The sequence below is a fragment of the Rattus norvegicus genome, chromosome 15 (genome assembly GCF_036323735.1).
Source record: "Rattus norvegicus strain BN/NHsdMcwi chromosome 15, GRCr8, whole genome shotgun sequence".
NCBI classification, from domain to species: Eukaryota; Metazoa; Chordata; class Mammalia; order Rodentia; family Muridae; genus Rattus; species Rattus norvegicus.
In genome coordinates this window covers 31,645,953-31,671,216 of record NC_086033.1, presented here as the reverse complement: position 1 = coordinate 31,671,216, position 25,264 = coordinate 31,645,953, and the positions used below count along the sequence as shown (strand labels likewise).

The 25,264-nt window shown below is 45.7% G+C and overlaps 1 protein-coding gene across 2 annotated transcripts; it reads left to right on the top strand.

Annotated features, from left to right (window-relative positions):
• The first annotated feature begins 4,057 nt into the window (after window positions 1-4,057).
• Window positions 4,058-23,891, top strand: Dad1 (defender against cell death 1). 2 transcript variants are annotated; one of them, NM_001393807.1, is made up of 4 exons: window positions 4,058-4,339; window positions 12,103-12,153; window positions 15,725-15,898; window positions 23,661-23,891. In NM_001393807.1, exons 1-3 carry the CDS (start codon window positions 4,129-4,131, stop codon window positions 15,853-15,855), a joined length of 393 nt encoding a protein of 130 aa, NP_001380736.1. In that variant the 5' UTR covers window positions 4,058-4,128; the 3' UTR covers window positions 15,856-15,898; window positions 23,661-23,891. The 2 variants fall into 2 exon arrangements, with proteins under 2 accessions (NP_001380736.1, NP_620265.1); NM_138910.4 differs by lacking the exon at window positions 12,103-12,153.
• Window positions 23,892-25,264: the final 1,373 nt, after the last annotated feature.

The following is a 25,264-nucleotide window of genomic DNA, read 5'->3' as shown; positions in this document are numbered from 1 at the left end:
AGTGCTCCTAAGCACTGAGCATTTCTGTGACCTACTCATGTAGTTTCTAGGAATAGAGTTTCATTTGCCAACCTCTTTCCTGGGCCTGCAAGTTATCATTAAACACTGCAGAGTAGGTGGAGCTCAGAAGCTGATATCCCAGACCTGGAAGGTTACATCATTCCTTCAAATGGGTGTTGCTGGGGTCAAATGGGTTTTAGTGCTCAAGGTAAGTCTTAGAGGTACTAAATGAAGCAGCTTCAAAGTCCTCCATCCAGTGATAGCTGTATGCGGCTCCTTTTTTTTTTTTTTTTTTTTAAGATTCAATTTTGTGTGGGAGGGGATTCAGTAGGTGAGGTAGGGACATGGGAGAGTGGAGGGCCATACAGGCCAAACAGCATGTCAGATTTCAGTAGAGCTGGCGTCACAGGTGTTTGTGAGCTACCTGACCTGGGTGCTGGGAACTGAACTCAAGTCCTCTCCCAGGACCTGAACAACTCTTATTACTGGTCCTTTATCCAGCCTCTGGCTTAGCTTTAAGTTAACAAAAAACAAACAAACTTTCCTTGGCTCCTCTTAGTTGTGTTTCCACTGCTCAGGTAGCCACACATGTCTAGTTGTTCCCGTACTGACTGGCAAAAGGTATTTTCATTAAAGAAAATTCTACTGAACAGGGTAAGAGCTGCTCGATCATGAGACGTTCAGATCTGTGTTGTAGACAGCTCAACAATTCTTAGTAACCGTGTGCTAAGGTTAAATACACATGACAAATTACTTTTTGTTGTCAGAGAAGACAAGATTGAAGCTTTTATGGGACCCCCACCCCACAAAGAGCTGGAGAAGGAAACCAGACAAATGATTCTGAGTCGCTGTACTCCAGGAACGACTGAATAAAGGGATGCAGGCCCTCTGGAGACATCTGCGCTTAACTAGAAATTGGATCAGAAAACACACACCATACTTGAGAGCACTTTTCTTTGTGTTGATATTAGATTCCATTATTTTTTTTAAAAGTAATCCAGTGAGAGATGCAGTATTTGCCCTTCATGGTCCCAAACACAACTAGGCAGCTTTATTTGCTGAACTAGGGAACAAGGAAAGAAGGGTCTTGGTCTAACTGGGACCAAAGTTTAAAAACTGGATGTTTACATGTGAGAGTAGAGAGTAGTGAGTGAGTCAAGGCCAAAGAGAAAATATAAAGGAAAACCACATACACACACACACACACACACAGAGAGACAGAGACAGAGAGAGAGAGAGACAGAGATATATATCCTTTACAAGAGTCTTTTTCTACTTTGGAGGATGTGTATTTGTCTTAGTAAATAATATAATTTCTTATTTACATTTCTTTTTTTTTTCCAGAGCTGGGGACTGAACCCAGGGCCTTGTGCTTGCTAGGCAAGCGCTCTACCACTGAGCTAAATCCCCAACCCTATAATTTATTAGGAGAAAGGATAGGAAAATCATGGGTACCCTGTTGCCCCTCTACTCTCCCATTATCTTATGTTGTGGAGTATCTTAGTTATGAGGCCTCTAAGGTCTTCTGACTTCTGATTTAACTTTAAACCTAATTTGTCTTTTGCCAGCTATCTGATTTGCAGTCCTCGTACCATCTTTTGCATGCCCAAATTATTGGAGCTTTGCAGTATGCCCACTTTTAATTACCTGGGAAACAGAGGTAGTTTGTGTCAGAACGAATAATTGTTAGCAAGTGCAAACATCTTCTGGACATTTACTGTGGGCTCTGGACTTTGCTAAGTGCTTAATATTTGACATTATTTCATTTAATCCCAACAAAACAGTGGTGTGATCCAGGTATTGTTATTTCCATGGCCATGGGAATGGAAAATGAGACCATAGTGGTGTATACATGTGTAATTTCAGCACTTGGTAAGCAGAGGCAGGAGGATTGCAAGTTTGAATCCACTCTGGGATATGTAGTAAGATCCAAGCTAGGCTAGATAAAGAAACCTTGGCAAAAAGAACAGAAAAGGGGGCTGGAGGGATGGCTCAGCAGTTAAGAGCACTGACTGCTCTTCCAGAGGACCTGAGTTCAATTCCCAGCAACCACATGGTGGCTCACAACCATCTGTATCTGATCTGATGCCCTTACAAGTTCACAAAAATCCAGCCTGATGCCCTTTTCTGGTGTGTCTGAAGACAGCGACAGTGTACTCATAAATAATAAATAGCAAATTAAAAAAAGAACAGAAAGAAGGAAAGCAAGAATTAAAAGTTAAGTGATCAGTCTCAGGTTAGATAATTAGTAGTAGGTAGAATCAAAGTTCAAAATCCTCTTTCTCTGACCCTGGAACTTGAACTTTTATCTACTTATTCTTCTGCACATGAACTTTTTACACATATTAATGCTCTGACTCACTACTCAAACCAACAATGATACGATTTCCTATTGAGAGGTGAGATAAGCTCATAGGCTGAACACAAAACTTTTCCTTATTGTTAATTCAGGTAGCTGAGAAAATCTAGTTCAGAATGGCTTTGTCTCAGAATGAGGGTGCTTGTCTCAAGAAGGGATGTTTCACATCGGTTCTGTCTTCTTGAGGAGCGCCTATGGAGACGTTAATGATGGTAGTTGACATAGATCAAGGCTATAAGACACTACTGGAAGGAACTGGAGTGATGGCATAGGAACTTTTGGAAGAATTCATTACTGGATGAGTAGAAACAGCCAGTTAGCCCACTTGGCCTTAAGTTGAATAGCAGAGGAGTCTGTTCTACTTGTGACGAGACAGGGAGGAGGGTTCAATTCAGATGCATGCCATATTATGTGGACTAGGAACCAGTCTGGCTATCCTTCCACATCCCACTTGCTCTACAATAACACAAGAGCACTTCAGGAGTGCAAATGTCTCCGTTGTGAATACAGATTTACCTCTTTTAACAGACTAATGCTTTCCAAGGACACGAATGATTCACTGGAACCTGGGCAGGGCTATTTATTCCTCATAGGATTGTGGTGTTAAGTGTTGCGGGCTAAATACAGATAACAAGTGACAGTAGTTCAGTTGTTTTAAAAATTTTGCTCTTCTCTTTAGTTAGGGCAGTTGAAAGTGACTTAAACGCGGAAATGAAGTACCGGATTATACGCAGGTAGGCTTTTCAACCAAAAGACAAAATACTAGGTTTAGAAGGCTGGATTTTGTGAACTTGTAAGGGCAGTGCAAACCAGAGGGCAGAACTAAAGTTTTCTTCAATTGAGATTAGCTAAAAAGCAATTAATTGTACTTGTTAAAACCTCAAACTTTCATTTTTCTATAAAATGATTCATACAGGATAAGGTTGAACCAAACATGCTCGTCGGAGCCTTTCAACCTTGACATCTCTGGATATTATAGTTTTGGGCGGATTGCTGCTGATCCTGACCCTTCACTCTATGCACAAGTGACTAGTTCTCTTTTTAGACGGTGATTGATTATCCTAAAAATTTCTCGACTTAACTACAAGCTACTGGCCCTCCGTGGTGCCCAATAAACGTTTGTAGAATGAATGAATACCTGCTGGGTTAGGTTCTTCGTAGGGGCCAGATCCAGCCTTCCAGTTCAGGATCCTGTAGAGGTCAACCCTCTCCCGCCAGTGTAAACTGGCGCTTGCCCCGTATAAGCATAGTTCTCACTGTGGAGGACCTTGTCCTGCTCTAATGATTGGTCACAGACATCTGAAGACAACTTTTAAGAGGATTAGGGGCAGGCAGGTTAAATCCCTGGACCGCCAGCTTGGTTTCTAAGCAGATTCCCAAGCTTCACCACTGAGGACAAGGAACTCAAAGAGAGCCGGAACTCTCTGTTATGCTTCTGTGTCCGCCGTTAAAGTTCTCCCCCTGTTCCCGTCACAAATCTCGTCGCCAGAGCAACAGTGGGCGTCAACAAACGCAGGACGGAAATAAGAATGTAGTACACGTCTTCAGAGAGGAGATAGGCCATGCGCAGGCGCATTAATTTATTTCCGGCTGTAGTTTTCAGTCTGGGGATGTAGTCTGCGTCTGCGCATTAATTGTGAGGCGCCAAGGTTGGCTTTTACCCCGGACCCAATTGGCCCGCCGGCGTGGGAGTGGCTAGAGCCCGCTAACGCGCACGCGCGAGCCACATACCCTGTGTTCGTCCGGTATCCGAAGTTCCCGGGTTCGTCATGTCGGCGTCTGTGGTGTCCGTCATCTCCCGGTTCCTGGAGGAGTACTTGAGCTCCACTCCACAGCGGCTGAAGTTGCTGGATGCCTATCTCCTTTATATATTGCTGACCGGGGCGCTGCAGTTCGGCTACTGTCTCCTCGTGGGCACCTTCCCCTTCAACTCTTTCCTCTCTGGCTTCATCTCTTGTGTGGGCAGCTTCATCTTAGCGGGTAATGATTCTGTATCCTAATAATAATGTCCCACTTTTGGCACGCAGCTTCGTCCTCACTGTACCCTTTGGTAGTTTGTAGAAAGTCGTCGCCTGTGAAGTCACTCTTACTTCTTGGGATCCAGGAAGGAAACTCAGAAATGTTGTCACATTTCTAATGCCAAACAGCTGGCTAGGAGCTGAAACTGAATATGTAAAGAAATAGCTCTTCTGGTGGTCGTCGTAGTTAATACCGCTCTAATGAAAAAATACCCAATTTTGATGAAGCCTTAATACAAATTTCAAGTTTGTAAGAGCTTTAAATGGAAAGTCAAACTGAACCATTTCCATCACTTTGGCCTAATCCCTACTCCATCTAGGAGAAGACTTTAGTGATAGTATAGGAATTTAAATATTAGTGATTGATTGTGAGGAGGCAATCCATTGATGCTGACTTTTTAGTTGCCCCTTCTTATTTCTGTGCATAGTTTCTGTGATTTTTCTCATTATCCCGAACTCAGTTTTTTATTCGCACAATTGTGTATTAGCCCTTCTTTCTGGTCTACACATTTGATAACCTTACAGACTTACAGACTTAATGAGGATTGCCGCCATGTGTTTTATCTGAACCCCGACCTTTCTTGCCCCATGGGATTGAGAGAACTCTGGGACCAGGTGGCTCAGGAATGTTACTACCACATGTATTAGGATCAGCAGTGTTTTGGGAGTTTATTAGCAATTGTTTTTTTCAGCGAAGTAGAGCTGGTTTGGGCAGAGACAAAAGGTGGCATTGGACTTGTCTGGAGATTTGATTTACAGTCTTAACATAAATCTCAGTCACATGTACACATTCACATTGCTAGTTTGGGCACACTGGGCACAATCAGAACTGGAGCTGCACAATCAGCTTGTTAAGTGGTCGTCTTTGGGTTTTGGTTCAGTTCCCTGAGGCTACACCCTAACCATCAGGATCTGTTAGCACCATTAGGCAGATCTGACAAGCCTCTTTACTGTGCCCAGTACCATTCAAGGCAGTTCAATTAACCAGCCAGGAGAAAGCATCTTACTGAGAGCCTCTTATTTATTTATCCTCTGGTTACAGAAGTGTAGGAACAGGGTGAGGCCGTAGCCTGAGTTAAGTAGGCCCTGTCCTGTTGAAGCCTCCCATCTTCACAAGCCTCTGCCTTAAGTTCTGACTTTCCAGGACTACATAGAAAAGAACAATTTGCTGAAAAGTCATGTTAGTGCGTTCTCTCATTCTCTTTCTTTCTCTCTCTCTCACTCTATCTCTCTCTCCCTTTTCTCTCTCTCCTTTTCCCTCCCTCCCTTCCTTCCCTCCCTTCCTTTCTTCTTTCTTTCCATCTGTCTCTTTCCTTTTTTCTTTTCTTTTTGTAGATGACTTGCTTTTTTAAAAACAATCTTTTAAAAATATTTTTGTGAGCTCTGTGTGTGTATATAGTGTTATGTGAGGTCATTATCAGTATTGAGGATATTAATGAGGGCATAATCAGTATTGAGGGCATTATTAGTGATGTCATGGTTAGTGAGGGCATTAATAGTAGTAAAATTGGTGTTAGCAGTGATATTTCCAAATCTTTTAGGTAACAGGGAATAGGGTGAGAAATATAAGTGGGTGTAAGGAAAAGAAAAGGATTTCTGATAATTCATTCATTGTTGCTGCAGAAAGTTATCATTTGCATTCTTCCTCCTTCAGTGAACTCCGGGCATTTTGCCACTGAGCTAAATCCTCAGATCCATCCATCCATCCATCCATCCATCCATCCATCCATCCATGTCTGTCCTTTCTTCCATCCATCCATCCATCCTTTTTTTTTTTTTCTTTTTTTTTTTTTGAGACAGGGTTTTAGTGTGTAGCCCTGTCTGACTGGAACTCTAGATTGGGCTGACCTTGAACTCCTAGATCATGTACCTCCACACTGAGTGCTGGGGTTAAAGGTGTATCAGCAGCCTGGCTGTCATGTCTGCTTTGACAGCATTAATTTTACTGAACTTCTTTTGCTAGGCCAGATTATTGCTTGGTAACTTGTTTTAATGGAAAATTTGAAAATTGGCTGTTCGGCCTTTGTTCATATTGTTAAGACAGGACATCATATGCCTGCTGATGTTTTTGACTTTTCTATGGCTTTTTTTGGGTGTTGGGGGGTGGGGGGCGTGGGGAAAGAGAATGGAAGGGGCAGTTTTGGTGAAGAGAGGTTGTAGGAAATTATGTGGGAAGATTGGAAAGACCAAGTGGCACTAAATGCTGGCGCTTTGGGTGTCGGGCCTGTTTCTGTAGGAGATCATCTGAGGATTAACAGTGGCAACACAGGCAGGTGAGATGGCTCAGTGGGTGAAGGTCCTTGTCACCAAACCTGAGTATCACCTGAGTTTGATCCCTGGAACATGGTTCGGGAGGAGAGAACCAAGTCCTGTGTTCTCTCACCTCCGCAGTATACACTCACATAAGTAAAGAGTAAATGCCATACAAACCAGCCGTCCACCAACAGTTCTCTGTGGAAGTCAAGGGCAGACTTGAAGTTGCTGTTAGTTGTGTGACTTGGAGGAGGACCCTTGATAGCTCGATTCTCTTCATTCTTTTGCCTGGTTATTTCTTTTGCATGGACATTTGCTCTTTTGAACAAATGTCAGAACATTGTAAAGCAGTTTAGAATGCTGCCATCAGACATTTAAGTCTGTAAAGACACTCTTTTATTTCCTCATGGCTGGGTGGCTTATTCTGGGTCTCAGGCTTGAGGAGAGATGGTACTAGGGGTGGGCCTTTTTAGCAGTGTATAGTGTGGTAGGCTTTTAGAGGACTCTGGGGAGAGCAGTCTGTCTATCCCAGCCATGCACAGCAGCTGTTTATCTTCCTGTTAGCTATCACTAGAGGAGGGACATCTGTCGCTTCAGAGTTAACATTCTAGTGTTGGTAGTCTTTGTTTCCTTTTGTACCTAGCTGGGATCTGCTCATTTCAAGAACTGTTTAGGAAGATTAAGTGGAAATTAGTTAAGTCTGTCTTCAAAATAAGTCCTACTAGGCAAGCACTCCCCCACTGAGCCTCATCCCTAGTCTGTGGAACCATTGCTTTAAGTTTCTTTACAACTTTGGTTCTTCTGTTCTCAAGCTTAGGAAACAGTTTTGCCTTCTGAAAAACAGTTTGTGGGCTGGAGAGGCAGCTTAGTGGTTAGAGTGCTCACAGCGGTGAGTTCAGGTCCCCAGCACCAATGTCAAATGCTAGGCATGGCTACATATGTCTGTAACCCCAGTACTGGGGTGGGGGTGGGGGGCAGAGGGGAGTGGGGTGGTGCAGGATGGAATCAAGAGGATTGCAGAGTCTTGCTGCCTGCTAGTTTTGTGTTTATTGAAAGACCCTGTCTCAAAGGAATAAGGGTGAGAGAGAACAGGACACCCAATGTCCTCTGGCCTCTGAAAGTATGCACACACACTACACACATATACCACATTCATACGTGACATGCGCACGCACACTTGCACATCGCAGAAGTTAAGAAATCACAAAGGAGTTTGGATTTGAGAGACAGGGAGACTAATCCAGAGTGTTTTCTGTCTCCAGGGAGCCATTGGCTTGTGTGGTGTGGGGTGGAGTTACTTTAGGGAGTGTCCTTTAGGTCTGTGAATTCCTCTCAGCTGCTGCGCGGGAGATTGGGAGTTCGCCAACTTCGTGGCTGATTGTCTGGTTTCTAATGTCCTGTCCATTGCTTTTTATTCTCGGTGCCTCAGGCTGCTTCCTGGCTTATGGCCCCTGATATCTCAGCTTGATTTGATTTGCACACTTGTTGTGTTACCTAATCAAATTTGTCTGTGGTTCCCAAAGTGGAGTTTGTGATTAGTTTGTTTTTTCAGAACACTTAGGCTCTGCTGGGAGCTGGCCTTGTTGACACCACCCTCTTCATCACTGTCCAGTGTTAGTAAGTCATTCACCGTTCTGAGGTTCTTGTACCTTTACTTGTCTGTCTTCAGAACTTGGTTCACACCTTGTGCCTGTCAGTTTACTGTTGCTGGACCCAGGACTCTTGTGTCCTTGCTTCACTCTATGTGGGGGACAAGAGTAAGGAAGGAGAGATGGCACTCTTCCATTAGTCTGCATTTCTTGTACTTGTCTCCCCTCTGAGAGGTGAGGGCAGGTGCTTTCCTGTCTGCATCCTTGGTTAACGCTGCATCTTAAATTGTGAGCATAGCTGTCTTAATTTAAGGAAGATGGAGGACAGCACCAGCTTGCAGACAATAAAGCTCATGAAGGAGGGTCTGGAAGCAGCTCGGCTGAAGGCTTACTTGATGAGCCAGCCCCTGGCCTACCACACCCCTGACTGTGGCAAACAGGGATTTATTGATCTCCCAGAATTCCCCTTTGGATTGGAACCCAGAGTTGCCACCAGATGGGATATTCAAAAATACGCCAGAGAGGCCTACAACCTGGGGGTCAGGTACATTGGCGGCTGCTGTGGATTTGAGCCCTACCACATCAGGGCCATTGCAGAGGAGCTTGCCCCAGAAAGGGGAATTTTACCACCAGCTTCAGAAAAACATGGCAGCTGGGGAAGTGGTTTGGACATGCACACCAAACCCTGGATCAGGGCAAGGGCCAGGAAAGAATACTGGCAGAATCTTCGAATAGCTTCCGGCAGACCATACAACCCTTTGATGTCCAAGCCGGATGCTTGGGGAGTGACGAAAGGGGCAGCAGAGCTGATGCAGCAGAAGGAAGCCACCACTGAGCAGCAGCTGAGAGCGCTCTTCGAAAAACAAAAATTCAAATCCGCACAGTAGCCACAGGCCAGCAGTTCGGGGCGAATTCCTCCAGGTCCGGGCCACAGTGTGCACCCGGAAGGAGAAGGCATCTCTAAACCAGCGTTTGTGTTGATGCCGGCTTACACCTGTGATTGGTGCTAGTTAGACAAAATGGAATCACAGATAGCATTTCACAGTTACAAAACTACGCTTTAGAATTTTACTTAGAAGGAAGAAAGGAGAAGTCCACAGTAAATCCTGAACACATTTCCTACGTGCCTGTTGCATTACAGGCGCACAGGAGTCACTGCAGCGAAGAGAAAGTCACCCGACATCAATCTCATTTCAGATAGGGGGATAGGACACCACCTCCACGAGTGACATAGAACCACTCAGGGACCGTATCATAAGTGACACAGCAACCACCTTTATCTAAGATGCTTCCCAAGTGGATTCCAAGATCTTTTGAGCAGGACCCTTAGGCAGAAACAACACACACCAGCCCTGTAAAACTTAACAGATAACTGATCCATTCTGTAATTCTGTAATCTCTGTTCTGACTGCTTCCAGTCCATTTCATTAATAAAAACATGCTGGTTGAAAACCTTAAAAAAAAAAAAAAAAAAAAAGGAAGATGGAGGACTGTTTGCCAGGCTCTCTGCTGGTATGCTGCGGGTTCTGCTGGGAGGAGCACACGGCGGTTCCTCCTCGTACAGTCTGCAGGACGATGCAGACAGGTCTCTGTGGAAGGGTGCTGGTACGGATAGGAGCCCTTTCCGTGCTCCTGCAGTGTGTCCCTCACTTTCCCAGGGTGTGCCTCGTGACCCCTCACACTTTTCTCCATTTCTTTGCCTGTGTTCACAGTTTATCTTGTATTTTAGTTTTTACTAGCAAAGTGAGAGTAGCCAGGAGTCCGTTCATCTTCCAGTGGCTCCCAGCAGCCAGCCTGCTCCTGTGTCTCTGCTGTCTGATTCCCTCCCACGTCAGCGCCCAGCTCTTGCACTTACTCAGGCACTGGTCTTTTCTGGGTGGCTGAGCAGCTTCTGAGGTGATCTCGTCATTCAGCATCATGGGCTTTCTCTTTTGAGTCATTCTCAAGTGTTAGTCTGCTCTAAAATTGTCTCACTTTAAAAGGCGGAACCAGGCGTGGTGGTGCATACTTTTAGTCTTAGCTCTTGAGTGGCTGAGGCAGGAGGATATCTATGAATTTGAGGCCAGGCTGGTTTGCATAGTGAGTTTAAGGCCTGCCAAGAACCTGTCTTCAAAAAGAAAAAGGAAAAGAAAGTCGGGTGTGACCCCAGGCATCCCGGCGCCCATCGCTAGCATCTTCTCTTCTCCCTCTCTAGAGCTTCTTGAAAGAGTGGTTGCTGTGTCTACCTTTCCCCACGTATTTCTCGGTGCCCTTGTGCGGTGGCCTGTCCCCACCACTTCCTCAGACTGTTTCCCATGTTGCCAGATGGAGCAGTCGTCCGCCTCACCTTGCCTGACTGCAGCGTTAGCGTTTAGCTCAAATGGCTGGTTCCTTCTGAGGGAAACACTCCTTCCCAGACCCTTAGAGCTGCCTCCTCCTCGCTCCTCACGTCCTACTGGCTTTGCCTTCCCACTGTGCTTGGGTGCTTCATTTCGTATTTCTTTCCATAGTTGAATTTAAGTTCCATATCTATGCATATAGTTACCATGGTATTGGTATTTTAGTTTGGACCCGTCCACTTGGTTCAAGATAATAAATCCAGTTCCTGATGTATTTCTCTTTTTGATGTCTCTTCTGTCTTTCATGTTCTATTTCCCAAATAGACACTGTCCCCCTTCCCAGCCATCTGCTTCTTTACTGGCAGTGTACAGTGTCAACCCCGGCTAGGTTGTTCAGCCAGATAGTTAAGTCTCTCTGATCCCATAGCTTCTCTCAACTCCCACACCCATTTCACAGCAAGCTCTGTCTTCTCTGGAATATAGGCTGTCTGTCTCCTTGTTTCTGCCTGGTTTTATCACCGTAGTCCTGAGCTCTTCAGTTCTAAGTCGTTCATCTTTAGTCCCACAAACCATTCTTCACGATGCAGTTCTAGCCCTTAAAGAATGGGAGTTGTTGTTGCTCAGCTCCTCAAACCCCGAAAGGCTGTTTCATTGCCTTTGACTAGGTCCAGCCTCTGTCCTGAGTCTTCTCTGGCCACTGATATCTGTTGTCCCCAGCTTGGATTGCTCTGCCCCAGATCTTTGTGTGCCTGACTTTTTAGCCTTTAAATGGTCTGTAGTAGCGTTTTTAGACACGACTACTGGACAAGACAGCTGGCTGGCTGGCTATGTGCTATACTCCCAGCATCTAGAATGATGGCACTTGATAAATGTTTTGCTGAACAAATGAGCATTTAAGGAGATGATGAAACAGGGCTGCTGGAGGGGGCAGGCTGTTTCAAGAGGGTGTTGGTTTCTGTCTCCAGAAGTGCTCAGGGGGAAGCTGAATTCTCATTTCTGGAGCAATTTCTTTACCTTTCTTGTGTCCAAACCAGCTGAGGGATATGGCCTGTCTATGAGCAACACAGGCAAGTCTGGGACCTCGTAGGCCTCCTTCAGAAAACCTTCCAGGCTCTTCTTGGAGGCTCCTTCCAGCACACCTGTCTCCCACCACTTCTTGGACATTGCTCTATTTTGCTTTCTATCACTGTGAAAAACTATGACTGGTAGCAACTTGGGGAGGAAAGGGCTTGTGGGACTCTCATGGCATAGCCCATCATCAAGGGAAGTCAAAACAGGAGCTGAAGTAAAGACCATGGAGGAGTGCTGCTTACTGGCTTGCTCAGCTTGGTTCCTTACACAACCAGGACCACCTGCCGGGGGGTAGCACTGCTTACATGGAGCTGGGCCCTCCCATGTCAGTCATTAATTAAGAAAATGTAGGTGTGATGACTCAGCAGTTGTGAACACTTTTTATGGTTGTACTTCTAGAGGACCCAGGTTCAATTCCTAGCACCCATATGGCTACTCACAACTGTCTATAACCCCACCTCTAGGGGTTCTGATATGCTCTTCTTGCCTCCTAGGACACCAGGCACACAAGTGGTACACAGACTTACATGAAGACAAAATACCTGGTAAATAATTTTTTTTTTTTTTTTTGGTTCTTTTTTTCGGAGCTGGGGACCGAACCCAGGGCCTTGCGCTTCCTAGGTAAGCGCTCTACCACTGAGCTAAATCCCCAGCCCCAATAATTTTTTTAAAAGGAAAGAAAATGCCCCCAAACCCCATAGGCTAGTCTGATAGAGGCAACCCCAAAGCCCCACAGGCTAGTCTGATAGAGGCAACCCCAAAGCCCCACAGGCTAGTCTGATAGAGGCAACCCCAAAGCCCCACAGGCTAGTCTGATAGAGGCAACCCCAAAGCCCCACAGGCTAGTCTGATAGAGGCAACCCCAAAGCCCCACAGGCTAGTCTGATAGAGGCAACCCCAAAGCCCCACAGGCTAGTCTGATGAAGGCAAACCCCAAAGCCCCACATACTAGTCTGATGGAGGCAGTCCCCCAGTTGAGGTTCTCATTTCAGCTGACTAGTTTGTGTCAAATTGGGGAAAAAAAAATCCAACTAGCATAGGCATTTTATGCACCAAATGGGGTGTTTGAAGGGCTGGAGAGATGGCTCAGCAGTTAAGAGCATTGGCTGCTCTTCTAGGGGACCCAGGTTCCATTTCCAGCATCTACATGGTGTCTCACAAACAGTCACGTGACTTCAGTTCTGGAGATCCAGTGCTGTCTACTAACCTCATTGGGCACCAGGCACACACGATGCATGTATACACATGTAGGCAAACACTCATATACATAGAATATAAACAATTCTAAAAATGGGATGTTGGTCTCAGTGACCTCTGAGGTCTATTGGATGTTTGTGGGGTTGATTTGTGCACTGTAACTTAATTTGAGTTGTTATGGTCATTTCAAGGTCACCATCAGTCCATGGCTGTATCCACTGTCACAAAGCTTGTCCCCCAATAGTTACTCCAGGTACCACCTCATTTCTAGTCCAGTACTGTTAATAGTTCTGTGTCTTCTTCTCTAGAGTTTTTGCTAGATTGCAAGTAAGTGATAGACTATTTATATATAAAATAAAGATATAAACATAGTAATCACATATAGAAATTAAAGTTGTAGAAAGAGCAATTTGGGCCCCGCGGGCCCAGTTGCTGCACAAGCATGAACTTGAACTTGAGGTAAGGTCCCTAGCACTTATAGGAGAAGTTGGACACACCACACAGGTCCCAGGTGGAGGAAGGGGAAAAGGCAGGTAGATCTTGACGCTCATTGGCTGGCCAGCCTTGGGAATCTAAGCTTCAGTGAGAACGTCAGAGAGAATCCATGAGTTCATGAGAACTCCTGTCTCAAAAAATAAGGTAGGTGGAGTGGAGAGATGGCTCAGTGGTTAAGATCACTTCCTGTTCTTCCAGAGGATCTAAGTTTGGTTCCCAGAACCCACATCCAATCTCCAGGAAATCCAGTGCCCTCTTCTGGCTTTTAGGAGCCCCTGTATACACAGGGCACATAGATAAGCATACAGTGAAGCGCGCGCGCGTGCGCGCGCACACACACACACACACACACACACACACACACACACACACGATAAAAATAAATCTTTAAAATGAGATGGGATGTGAATGAGGAAGACTCCTGAATTCAATATGTTCCACACACACGTATGTGTGCACCCACCCTATGCACAGCACATGAACATGCATGTATAACATAACACTACAGACATACAAAAGGAGAGCTGATGTGTTAGTGCTTTGGCTATTTTTTTCATTCAGTAAAAGTGGATAGCGTTCTTGTCAGTGTATAGAGAATTTATTCTGAATAATTGTGTAGGACTTCATTGCAGGTGTGTTGTATGATTTAATCATTCCCCATGGTGACATTTGGATCATTTCTCTTTTTTCTTTCAATTTTACAAAAATGCTATGTTTTGTAAGTCACATTCATTGTTGAAAGGAAAAAAACATTTTAGATATTAAGTGGTATTGCCAGTTGCTTTCCCCCAAGGTGGGCTAACCTGGCCTTTTACGGCAAGATTTAAGTGGTTTCCATACTCCAGCCAGTGCCCCGCAGAAAGGTCAGTGCTCTTCCTAGTGTTTCTGTGCTTAGGTTGATGGGAACTGTTGCCATGGTGATGAACTCTGGAGGACTAATCTGGTCATTGTGTCTTCTCAGTGGATTCTTTGTTAATGCTGGTGTGGATGCTAGCCTGAAGCCAGTGCAATAATTTATTGAAGCCAGAAAAGGTGTTTGAGCAGAGACTGCCCCTCGAGCTTCAGATAGAAAAAGAGAGCAGACTGGCTGCTGCCTTGTTAGACTTCAGGGATACAGAAAAGTGGGAGCAGAGATCACTGTCAAGAGCCTTGTGTGTCGGATCTTCTGTTGTCTTTTGAGGCAAATGAAGCCACTAGAACTTTACCGGGACAGTTTATCTACAGCAGGAGGTCCTTGTGGACCATCGGCTGTACTTAGGATCTCCACCGTGTATCATGCACGCTTCTTGTAGAAGGTTAGGATGTCACAGGGTCCTCATTCATCCCAACTCTGTTTGTTACTGCTATAGATAAGCCCCATGTAGGTATAATTAGACACCTTTAAACCAACCATCTTAAGAGAGTCTTAGGCTTTAGGGAGTGTAAGTGTGAATAAGATTATAGGTTTTAGCATAACTGAGGTGTTGTTTTTTTCTCCCTTATTTTTCCTTTAATAAAGGATAGGTAAGATAGTAAAGGTAGGTAATCTTATGGGTTAAATTTTCTATTTCCTTTTACAGTTTTTAGTTATTGTATGTGTATATGCCTGCCGTTAGGCTTGCCGGCAATGCCCTTACCAGTAAGCCATCTGGCAGCCTTAGCTTTAGATCTTTTGAGACAGGGCCTTATGTATCTCAGGTTCACCTTTGAGTGTGAGGTGACCTTGAAGGAGTCCCTTACATCTGCTCCCGAAGCACAGGTGACAGCTGTGCAGCACCGTACCTAGTTTGGGATGAATTTTAAATGCTCTGGTCTAACTATGACCTGGATCAGGACAGAACATTATCAGTGCCATGCAAGGTTCCTTGCAGCTCTGAAGCCATGTTTCTGTCCGTGAGAATGAAAACCACTATCTGACTTATGCTAGTCTAGATTTATTTTGCCTATCATGTTTATTTATTTTTATTGTCTTGCTTTTTTGAAAGCGTGTCTTAACTATGTAGTCCACGGTAGTCTCGATAAACTAGTGGCTGTTCTCCTCAGCCTTCCATATTTTGGGATTACAGGTGTGTACTGCCATGTCTGGTTGGCTTGTCTAGTTTTAAAGCTGTATATGTGTGGAATCATCTAGTGTGTACTCTTTGTGTTTGGTTTGTGCTGCATATCATTGTGAAATCCATCCAACTTGGTTCTAGCAGAAGTTCCTTTTCATTGCTGTATAGTATTTCTTTGTCTTCATGAGCTATGTAATCCCCTCTGTACTATTAATAGACATTAAGTTTTCTAGCGTGGTGCACGTCACAGCCGACTCCTGTGCGTGCCTCTTGGGTGTGGTGCTTTCATTTTATTAGAGAATTTTCATGATCGGATATATTTATGTCCTGATTAGTGATCATTTATTTTCTATTTCTGAATAATGACTTTTCTGTTTTGTTTCTTACCCAGTTTGCTTGAGAATACAGATCAACCCCCAGAACAAGGCGGATTTCCAAGGCATCTCTCCTGAGCGAGCCTTTGCTGATTTTCTCTTTGCCAGCACTATCCTGCACCTCGTCGTCATGAACTTCGTCGGCTGAGCCGCTCCCATTTCCTTACCGTGGAGTTGGAGACTGGCAGAGTGTAAGTGGCGATCCCAGCCCTTGCCTGCTGCGCTGATTCCAGCCGGTGAAATCGGATGGGCGGGTTCTGCTCCTGGTTGACCAGGTTCCCATGGTGCTGTGAGATGTTTGCAGGCTTTCCTGGGGCTTCAGTGTGCATTAGTACCAGCATGTTCGTCAGCCCGTGGGTTATAGGTGTGCTTTTGAAGGAAGATGAATTGCAGGTTTTGCTTTTAGATTTGTTCTTGAGGTGTTTTTCCAGTTGCCATTGATGTTAAATATTAAATATGGGCATCATTGCCTGATAGGTGTTCAGAGTAGTGTGAATGAATGACAGCTGGTTCTTATGGATGTGTGCCCTGAAGTTAAATGGTAAAGTTGGATTCACCTGTGAGAAGATTTGGAACCAGACTGGTATCGTTTGGTTCCTAGGCTACATCCCTTGTTAGGCACCCAAGCCATCTTGTCCCCCAAACAAACTTTATAGAGTTCTGATAGGGAAACAAAGGCAGGCCTAGATCCTTTTTTTTTTTTTAACCTTTGACCCAATTGGTAAGATATAATTGCCCACTTAAACATACAAAGCCCGGGTTGGGGATTTAGCTCAGTGGTAGAGCGTTTGCCTAGCAAGCGCAAGGCCCTGGGTTCGGTCCCCAGCTCCGGAAAAAAGAAAAAAAAAAAAAAAGAAAAAAAAACTATACAAAGCCTGGTACCATCCATCCCTTAGGAACATTAATAACAACCTGTAAATACACAGAGCAGAGTCTTAACATCACCTGCCATGGCTTCTCACCTAGATCCCTTTTATAGAGCTGAAAACCCTCTCTACCCTCCCTTCATAGGCTGCGAACCCTCCTCTCTCCTCTCCCCTCTCCTCCCTCCCCTCTCATCTCAGCTACTTTACTGATGCTGTGACAAGACAGCAGGGCAGAGGTAACGAACGTGTAGAAGAAAGTGTTTAGTTGGTATTCATTGTTGCAAAGGGTTAGAGTCTGAGTGTCAAGGTGGGAGCAGGGCAGCAGGCAGACATAGCGTTGGAGCGGTAGCCGATGCTTACATCTTAAGCCACAGGCTTGACGCAGAAAGCTAACTGCGAATGGCACAGGCTTTTGACCCTTAAAGCCTACTCATAATGACGCACCTCCTCCAAGGACACACCTCCTAGTCCTTCTCGAACAGCTCCACCTACTGGGTGGAAGCATTCAGCATAGGGGCCTGTGGCCATTCTCATTGAATGAGGCCACCTCTACACCCCAGAAGCAGAGTCTTAAAGCTGTGTTAAGTGCATGACTTTTCCCCTTGATAGGAGAACATGGGCCAGGAGCAATGTAGTTGCTTCCCCAGATGCACAGGTACCTGGATGTAGAGTAGCCTCTGCCTCTTGGTGTTTGGCCCTGTGCTCGTGCAACTCACGTGCCTGTGCTCCTTCCTTTGCTTTTGTACCATAAGATTTAGTATTGTTGCTTCTGGGTGGTGAGAGAAGAGAATCTTAGAAAATAATAACCTTTTGGGAGAAAATGCCCCAGGCCCACCCTTTTTCCATCACTACATGAAAACCTCTGTGTTGATTCTGAAGTCATCAGAAACCTCACACAAGAGCCAGAGTATGTGCAGTGACACGACGGTGGCTGCACTGGGAATGGCACATGACTGCATCTTAAAATGGCACAGAACTGTTTTGTTCTATTTGTTGGGGTAGACCTTTCAGTTTGGGTAGTGGTAAGTTGTTGGGATGCTGTGGTCACTGAAAACATTTGAGAAGAACTTCCTTCTGCTCTCCTAATACAGTTTCAGTTATTGGAGACCCGATCCCCATCCCCCTTCTCCTCCCTAGTCAGCGCCAGTTAGTGGGGATACAGAGGGAGTCAAGTGCCTAAGGCGAACAGTTTTAAAAGTATAAACAAGAACAGAAAGCAAAGCTGGAGATGTGTACAGCTGGCGGAGTGCCCTGGGTTCGGTATCAGTACTGTAACACCAGACACAGTGGTGTGTGCTTGTCATCCATCACTTGGGCGAAAGGCGGGAAGATTGGAACTTGATGAGACCCCATCTTAAGGTTAAAGACTCAGACGTACCGTGAAGGCATGACGTGATTAAGGTTACCAGACACCAGGATGAAGCGCCCTGAGAGGTGGATGGAGAAGGAGTTGAGCGGCAGATTGTAGCTCTGGCCAGGCCCCAGTTAACTGTTTTCATTGGCTCCCTCGAATGTAGCCTCTAGTGTGGACCGCCCTGAGTTAATGAATGCTGGGTCTAACTCAGGCGTTGTGTCCTCTGACCGCCTCACTCTGGATTTGTGAAGGCGTTTCCTAGATGAGTTAGCTATGTATTCATGAAGGGACAGTGCATTTCCAGGGTCTTCTCCAGGCTCAGAGAGACACCAAGTCATGGAAAATTCTTTTCTAGTGCTAACGTGTTTGGAGGAGGACTCGGCTTCCAGAGAACTGAGTATTTCAAAATTAGGACAAAAGAGGAAGAGCAGGCTCAGCCAAGGTGTGCAGTGCAGATCACCTACCCGGCTGGGAGTGATGGGCTGAGAGCACGCAGAATCGCCCAGTCCCACTTCAGTGGCCAGGCACTGTAGAAAACAGTAGGCTCGCAGACAAGGTGGGGAACGCTCTTGTCTGGGGTGTTGCCTCGCACATTCTCCAGAGACCTTTCACCTGGTACACCTACCCTGCCCACACACTTGTCCCATCTGTGTGGTTTTAATTCACCGCGTGTCCACTGTGCCATACATGCTACACCTAGTTTCCAAGTGAGTCCTGATGGTCACAGGAACTCAGAAGGTAGGATCAAAGGAAACAACCAGAAGCACTCAGAGCGGTGATAACACTCGTTCCTAAGACACTGGAGGTACTGACGTCCTTAGTCTGACAGGAATTATGGGCTATAGGCAGCACAGTTTGAGCAGGATTCTCATGTTTCTCCCTAGCATTCTCCTTATCTTCCAGTTGACAGATGGGCATTTAAAGAAATCTTTTAATGAATTTGAAGGTGACATTTGAAACCAGGGAGAAAAGGCAGAACAAAAGAGAATGGCATTGAGCTGTAAAAGTCAGTGTGACCCAGGAGGGCCAAGGAAGAGCAGATGAGTGCTCGGTGGGGGCTGCTCCAGTGCTTGTGAGATCCATTTTATTTCCAGGAAGCCTCCTCCAGGTAAGCCTGCCATTCCCGTTGCAGACTGGGCACGGAGAGATCAGAGAGCACCGGGAGAAATCTTTTGTTTGTTTTTGCTTTCTAGCAGGGACCCTTAGAGTAGTACAAGGTCACTTCAAACAAGTTATGTACTAAAGGATGGCCTTGTACTCCTTCCTGATCCTCCAATCCTTGCCTCCTATGTGCGGGATTATGAGTATAGGTCTGCATCTCCCAGCCCCAATTTTAGATTCCTGTTTTAATTTTAAAAAATGTATTTTTAACTTGCATATATTTGTATGTCTGTGTGTGTTAGTGCAGGTTCCCATAGCGACCAGAGGTGATGGATGTCCTGGAGCTAGAGTTACAGGCAGTTAGGAGCTGCTGGTGTGGGGTACTGAGCCTGGGTCCTTCGAAAGAGCAGTATATAATCCTAACTGCGGAGGCCTCTCTCCAGCTCCACTTTCAGGATTGGTTTGTTTGTTTTTCTAGACAGGGTTTCTCTGTGTAGTTCTGGCTGTCCTAGAACTTGCTATATACACCAGCCTGGCCTCAAACTCAGATCTACCTGTGTCTGACTCCCGAGTGCTGGGATTAAAGATGTGTGCCTCGGCCTACCTGGTTTCAGGGTGTTGGGTTGTACTGGGGAGTTAACATCCTGGGGATGTGGCTGTGGGACGGGGACAGTGAAGTAGGTACCAAGGAACAACAGAGCTTAAGTGTGCTGGCCTTCCTGGGTGGAGATGGTTGCCAGAAGCCTGGGCTGAAATTTTGTTAGTTCTGCCTTTTTAATATGGGGAGAGTCTCTTCCTATTGTCAAAATCTAATCCCAGCTAGTGCCTGAAGGCTGTGTGCGAGCGGGCTGGCAGAGCCTTTGAGCTGATAGTAGTGTTTACGATAGGCAATCCTGGCTTTTTAATTTATCAAAAGTAGTACTCAGGAGAATTACCTTGGAAAGGGACTCAAAATATATTTTTGTTTCCCATCTCCATCTTTATTTTTAATTAAGAGACAAGGTCTCCTTACCTGGAACTTGAATTTATTAGATTTTATTTTGTGTGAGTGCGTGTGTGTGTGTGAGTGCGTATGTGTGTGTGTGAGTGTGTGTGTGTGTGTGTGTGTGTGTGTGTGTGTGTGTGAGTGAGTGCGTGCGTGTGTGCCTAGAGCACATGGTGAACAGGACTGACTACCTCCCAAAGTTCTCTTCTGTGTGGGTCGTAGGGCTCACACTTGGCGTCAGGATTCAGGGAAGTGCCCATTGTCCCTGAACCAGCTTACTTGCTCTGGGACTTTAAAGAAAAAGAGTTTAAATTTATTTATGTAGTATATTTTGGTTGTATCACCCCTGCTTAGTACCCCACCACATGCTCTCTTTTTAAATTATTTTATAATCCACTGAGTCCATTTGCATATGAGCATGGTGCCATCTGCTGCAGCCTAGATGGCACCCTCTGTGCTCTGCTGCCATCTAGTGGATGCACCTCTCCTGTGCTGGGAGTGTGTCACAAAGCATGAGTTGTATTTCGGTGGAACAACAGAAGCTAGCTCCTTTCCCCGTCATGGGAGGGCAGCAGAGGCCTAGGTGAACTTAAATGCGGACCAGGGGTTTCTTTACATCGTGGCCAGGAGTGGGCAGTGCTGAGCTAGGATCCTTAGCACGACCCCAGGCTGTGTTCTCAGACCTGTGTGCATAAACTGTCGGAGTTCACAGGGGTCATTTATTCTAGACCTTTTATTGCCTCCAACTCTGAGCTCCTACTGGCAACACCTTCAGTTTTTAGTGAGTGGGTCTTATAAGCTTTTATCAGAGCCTCAGCCCTCAGGGGCTAGAAAGTCTGGCAACTTCTTTATTAAAAAGCATTAATTGACTCTTTTAATTTGTGATTGAACTCTTCTGGTTGGTCTTTTGAGGCAGAGAGCTAGAGACAGATATAGTTAGGGGTGTGTGTGTGTGTGTGTGTTTGTGTGTGTGTGTGTGTGTGTGCGCGCTCGCATGTGCGCGCGCAGCATAGAACATGGTTGAAGGACAGTGTTCAGGGGCTGCTCTCTCCTGCCATGTGGGCCCTGGGGATGGAACTCAGGCTGTCAGGAGTAGCAGAAGTACCCACTAATCTATCTCATCAGCCCCGCTTTTAAATTATTTTAAATTATTTATTTTCTTTCTTTCTTTCTTTCTCTCTCTCCCTCCCTCCCTCTCTCCCTCTCTCCTCTCCTTTCCTTTCCTTTCCTTTCCTTTCCTTTCCTTTCCTTTCCTTTCCTTTCCTTTTCTTTTCCTTTTCTTTTTGAGATAGCCTTGTTCAGTTGTACTTTTTATTTATATGCTCACTGGTTACTGAAGGGAGGACACTGACGTGGAGTTGTTTAAATAAGGTGTGCAGTGTTCTGGAACCATGCGTCTCTAAAATGCTTTGTTAGCCCCACATCTTTAGGATTCATGTGTCTCCCACTGCACCTTTACATCAGTGCGTGTAATTGCCTGCCTGCACTGTGGTGGGGAGACAGATGGGTATGCTCTGTACTTGAGGGAACTTGGCCTCCGAAAAATTTCAGTTGACTTTAGTCCTTGGTACTAAGTGCCTCAGTGGACACTTAATGGATGTTTGGATCCTAAACTCTGATGTTCACTGCTCTCTATTTTCAAGAACTTTAGAGTCATGAGATATATATATGTCATTATTATATATATTATATAATTATATGTGTGTGTTTTATATGATTATGTATATGTATACACACATACTTATAAGATTGTTAAAATACTAAACTTGCTTAAATGGGAAAGATAATAAGAGCAGTTTATAAGAAGGGATAAAGAGAGATAATCTTAGGTGTTTGGGCAAAGGCCGGCATCATTCCAGTGGTACAGGAGAGCCGTAGGAGAGTGCAGTGGGGAGAGCTGAGGTAATCTAGTAGTGGTGGGGGTGGTGACCTCACACAGCACCCAGGTCTGTGTGGAAACACCGAGTCTGCCCTACCCACAGCAGTGACCATCAGTCACATGATTGATGTTGCTTGGTGGATATCTGAAAGGGGACTCACCAACCAAGGAACTACATTTTAATTTCTTTCTTTCTTTCTTTCTTTGTTTCTTTGTTTCTTTCTTTGTTCCTTTCTTTCTTTGTTTCTTTGTTTCTTTCTCTTTCTTTTCTTTCCTTCTTTCTTTCTTTCTTTCATTCATTCATTCATTCATTCATTCATTCATTTGACACACTCTTCTGAATCCTTAGCAAGCCTTGAGCTCAGTCTATAGTTAGGGAAGACCTTGACACTTCTGTCCCTCCTGCCTTCACTCCCCAAGTCCTGGGATTCCGGACATGAGCCAGCCTGCCTGACACTGAGTGCTGACCTTCGTTAGCACTCACCACTGAAACCGTACCTGCAGGATTTTAGGCAGTTTTAATGGAAGTTAAGTACATGTGTGCAGTTACTGGGTACTGGGTTGTACAGGATAGCTGTGGATAAAATCTCCAGCTTTCAAGTGGTAGTTTTGCCTCTAAAAGGAGGGGACAGGCCTAGGTGACTTCTGGAGTGCCCTTCACTTTTAGAAGTTATGATCAGTGCCCTCTAATATGAGAGTGATCAGACTGGGCTCTGCTCCCGGGGGTTGGGCACGGTTGTCTCTGATTTCCATCACCCCCAGTTCCAGCCATAATTGGGTGATGAGAATCCAGGGAAAGGTCAGCGTTTGATCATCTCTGTCCAGCCTAGAGAGGGTTCCCCGGAGGGAGCAGGGCTCTGTCTGCCTTGTCACTTCCCTCTGTAGACAGCAGTTATTGTCATTGTTTCTTGTATTTTTCCTTGCTTTCTTTTAGGGTGATTAGAGTGGGTGGGTCAGGGCGCTCTGGGGACCCCCTCACCTTTCTCAGTAGGTGTCTTCCATTGTGCCTGTTTCACCATCAGAGAGGAGATTTTTGAGGCAGTTTTTGACAGCAGCCTTCATTCCACTTGTAGTTAACAGCGTTCTTATGAGTCGCTCACTCACTGTGCCAACATTCAGAAATCCAGAGCCTCTGTCTGAGCACTCCTGAGCCATGTCCTCGCTGGGAAAGAGGGAACAGAGTTTTCTGGAAACTACCATCAAAGGCTAGTTCTTTCCCGAACCCTTTTCCTTTCTATGTGGACTGGCCTTGGTGTCTAAGGGTCATTTGTTTTAGTATCAGAGTCCACTTAGCTCTAGGCAGCAACCTGGCCCCTCCTGCAGTCATTGCCCAAAGTAACTTAGGCGAGGTGAGAACTAAATTACCCCTTCCCAGACCTGACCTTTCCGAGGTTCTGAGAGGTTTTATCCACAGTCTCGGCTCTGTCCTCGACTGGACATTAGTGCTTTGAGGAGTCTGAGGGCCAGGAAGGTGAGTGGCTGATGCAGAGTTAGGATTGGTAAGTCAGGAGCTGGATTGGGATCAGTCTCTTCAGCGCCTCGGCGGCCTTTTCCCTGTTCCTTTTTCTTTTCTTTCTTTCTTTCTTCTTCTTTTTTTTTTTTTTTTTGGTGAGCTTGGGGTTTTTGTGTGAGCATGTTCTTACAGACACTGCTGTCATACAGTGCTGTGAACAGTTGGCCATTTTCTGGTGATTGTAGCCTGGCCTCATGGGTTGAGAGTTTAAGAAGGCAGGCTTTGGGACATGACGCACCTTTCTGCTTCTTTCAGGCTCACTCTTTGACGTCTCCTGGATCAGAATTCTTGAGCTGGCAGCTTGTCGTACATGGATTCTTCAGACTCGTGCTCAGCTATGACTCTTGCTGGACGTGAGGTGGGGCGTCCAGAGAACTCCCTTTGCTCTGTTGGACCAACTCCACAGTGCGCGTCTGTTAACACAGAATCTGCCTCCCCTCAGTGTAACCCTTACTTTCCAAATTAAAAAACATTTCTCTGCCACTCCCTCCGCCTCTGAGTGCTGTTTGTTCCTTCACGTTTGTGTGCTGATCCCTATCCCTCGGGTCTGTGCACTCTTCATGACTCGCTAACTCACAGCTGTGACCTTTCACCTGTGACCCTTCACCTTTGTTTTCATTAAGTAGTTGTCATTGGAGTCAGTGACAAAGGACAGTGCTGACAACCTGGAAAATGTCAGTCCTTTGTCCTTTGCTGGATCAGGTAATCCTTTACTAATCCGCCATTGTCTGGAACTGCACCACTAAGCACTTGTCAGAAACTGAACCGTGTGCTCTCTCGTCACGTCTGTTTCCACATGCTTCTGGGGAAAAGTGAAATTAATGCGTCTCTTAGGCAGTATAAGCCAAGTGCAAAGTGTGTGTGTGTGTGTGTGTGTGTGTGTGTGTGTGTGTGTGTGTGAGAGAGAGAGAGAGAGAGAGAGAGGGACTTTGACTGCAGGCAGGGGTCTCTGTGTGTGTTGCATGTCTGTGTGACTTTGTATGTGTATGAAGACTGCTGTCTGTGGCATGTGACTGGTGTGTATATGTATGTGTGGCCTGGTTCCTATCACATTATCCAAAGCTCCCTCACAAGCCTCCCGTTTCCCCTCACACTTGTCTTCCGAGGTTCCAGTTCTCATTAGTTAGGGGATGAAGGTCAGGTTTGTGCTTAAGACCACAGATCTTTGAAACAACGGAAGATCACATTGAGGACAAAGCCGGAGTAGAACAGAGTCTTGGCTGAGGTCTAGGCCTGGTGTATCCACTGAGCTCTGTGTCCATCTCAGGAGCATTAGGTCTGCCATATATGGGGAGCAGCCCCGCCGAGTTCCACTGGTGCTGATTACCAGATGACCTGTGCTCCAGAAGTCCTCCCTGGGGGCCACACCAGCGTTGGCTGAGGAACTCCCAGTTCTGTTGCCTGGACCACGAGGGATCAAATCGATGTTGGGGGGTAGCTGACTACCCCTATCCTAGCTGATTGGAGGGGCTGCCGAACCAGGAGGCTTCGCATGTTGACAAGGTCCCAGGTGGTGCACACGGAAGTCTGAGAGGCACTGATTTCTGACTTTGGGTGTATCTTGCAATTTCCCAGGATCTTGGCAAAGCTTGAGCCTCTCTGTTCCTTATTAACTCTGATTAACTAGACTCACTCCAGATTGAGCGGCTCGCCACAGAGTTAGCAAGCTTTTTAGGAGTGGTTGTGTTCAATATACTGACAAAAACTGGTGGGGGTCCTGTGGACCACAGCTTAGCACTACGAGGAGGAATTCATTAGGATGGCTAAGTGGTCAGTGTGCTTGACACTCGTGCACGGACATCCTAAGCTTTCCCAGGAGATCTGGATGGTTTTTAGTTTGGATTCAATAAGTAGATAGT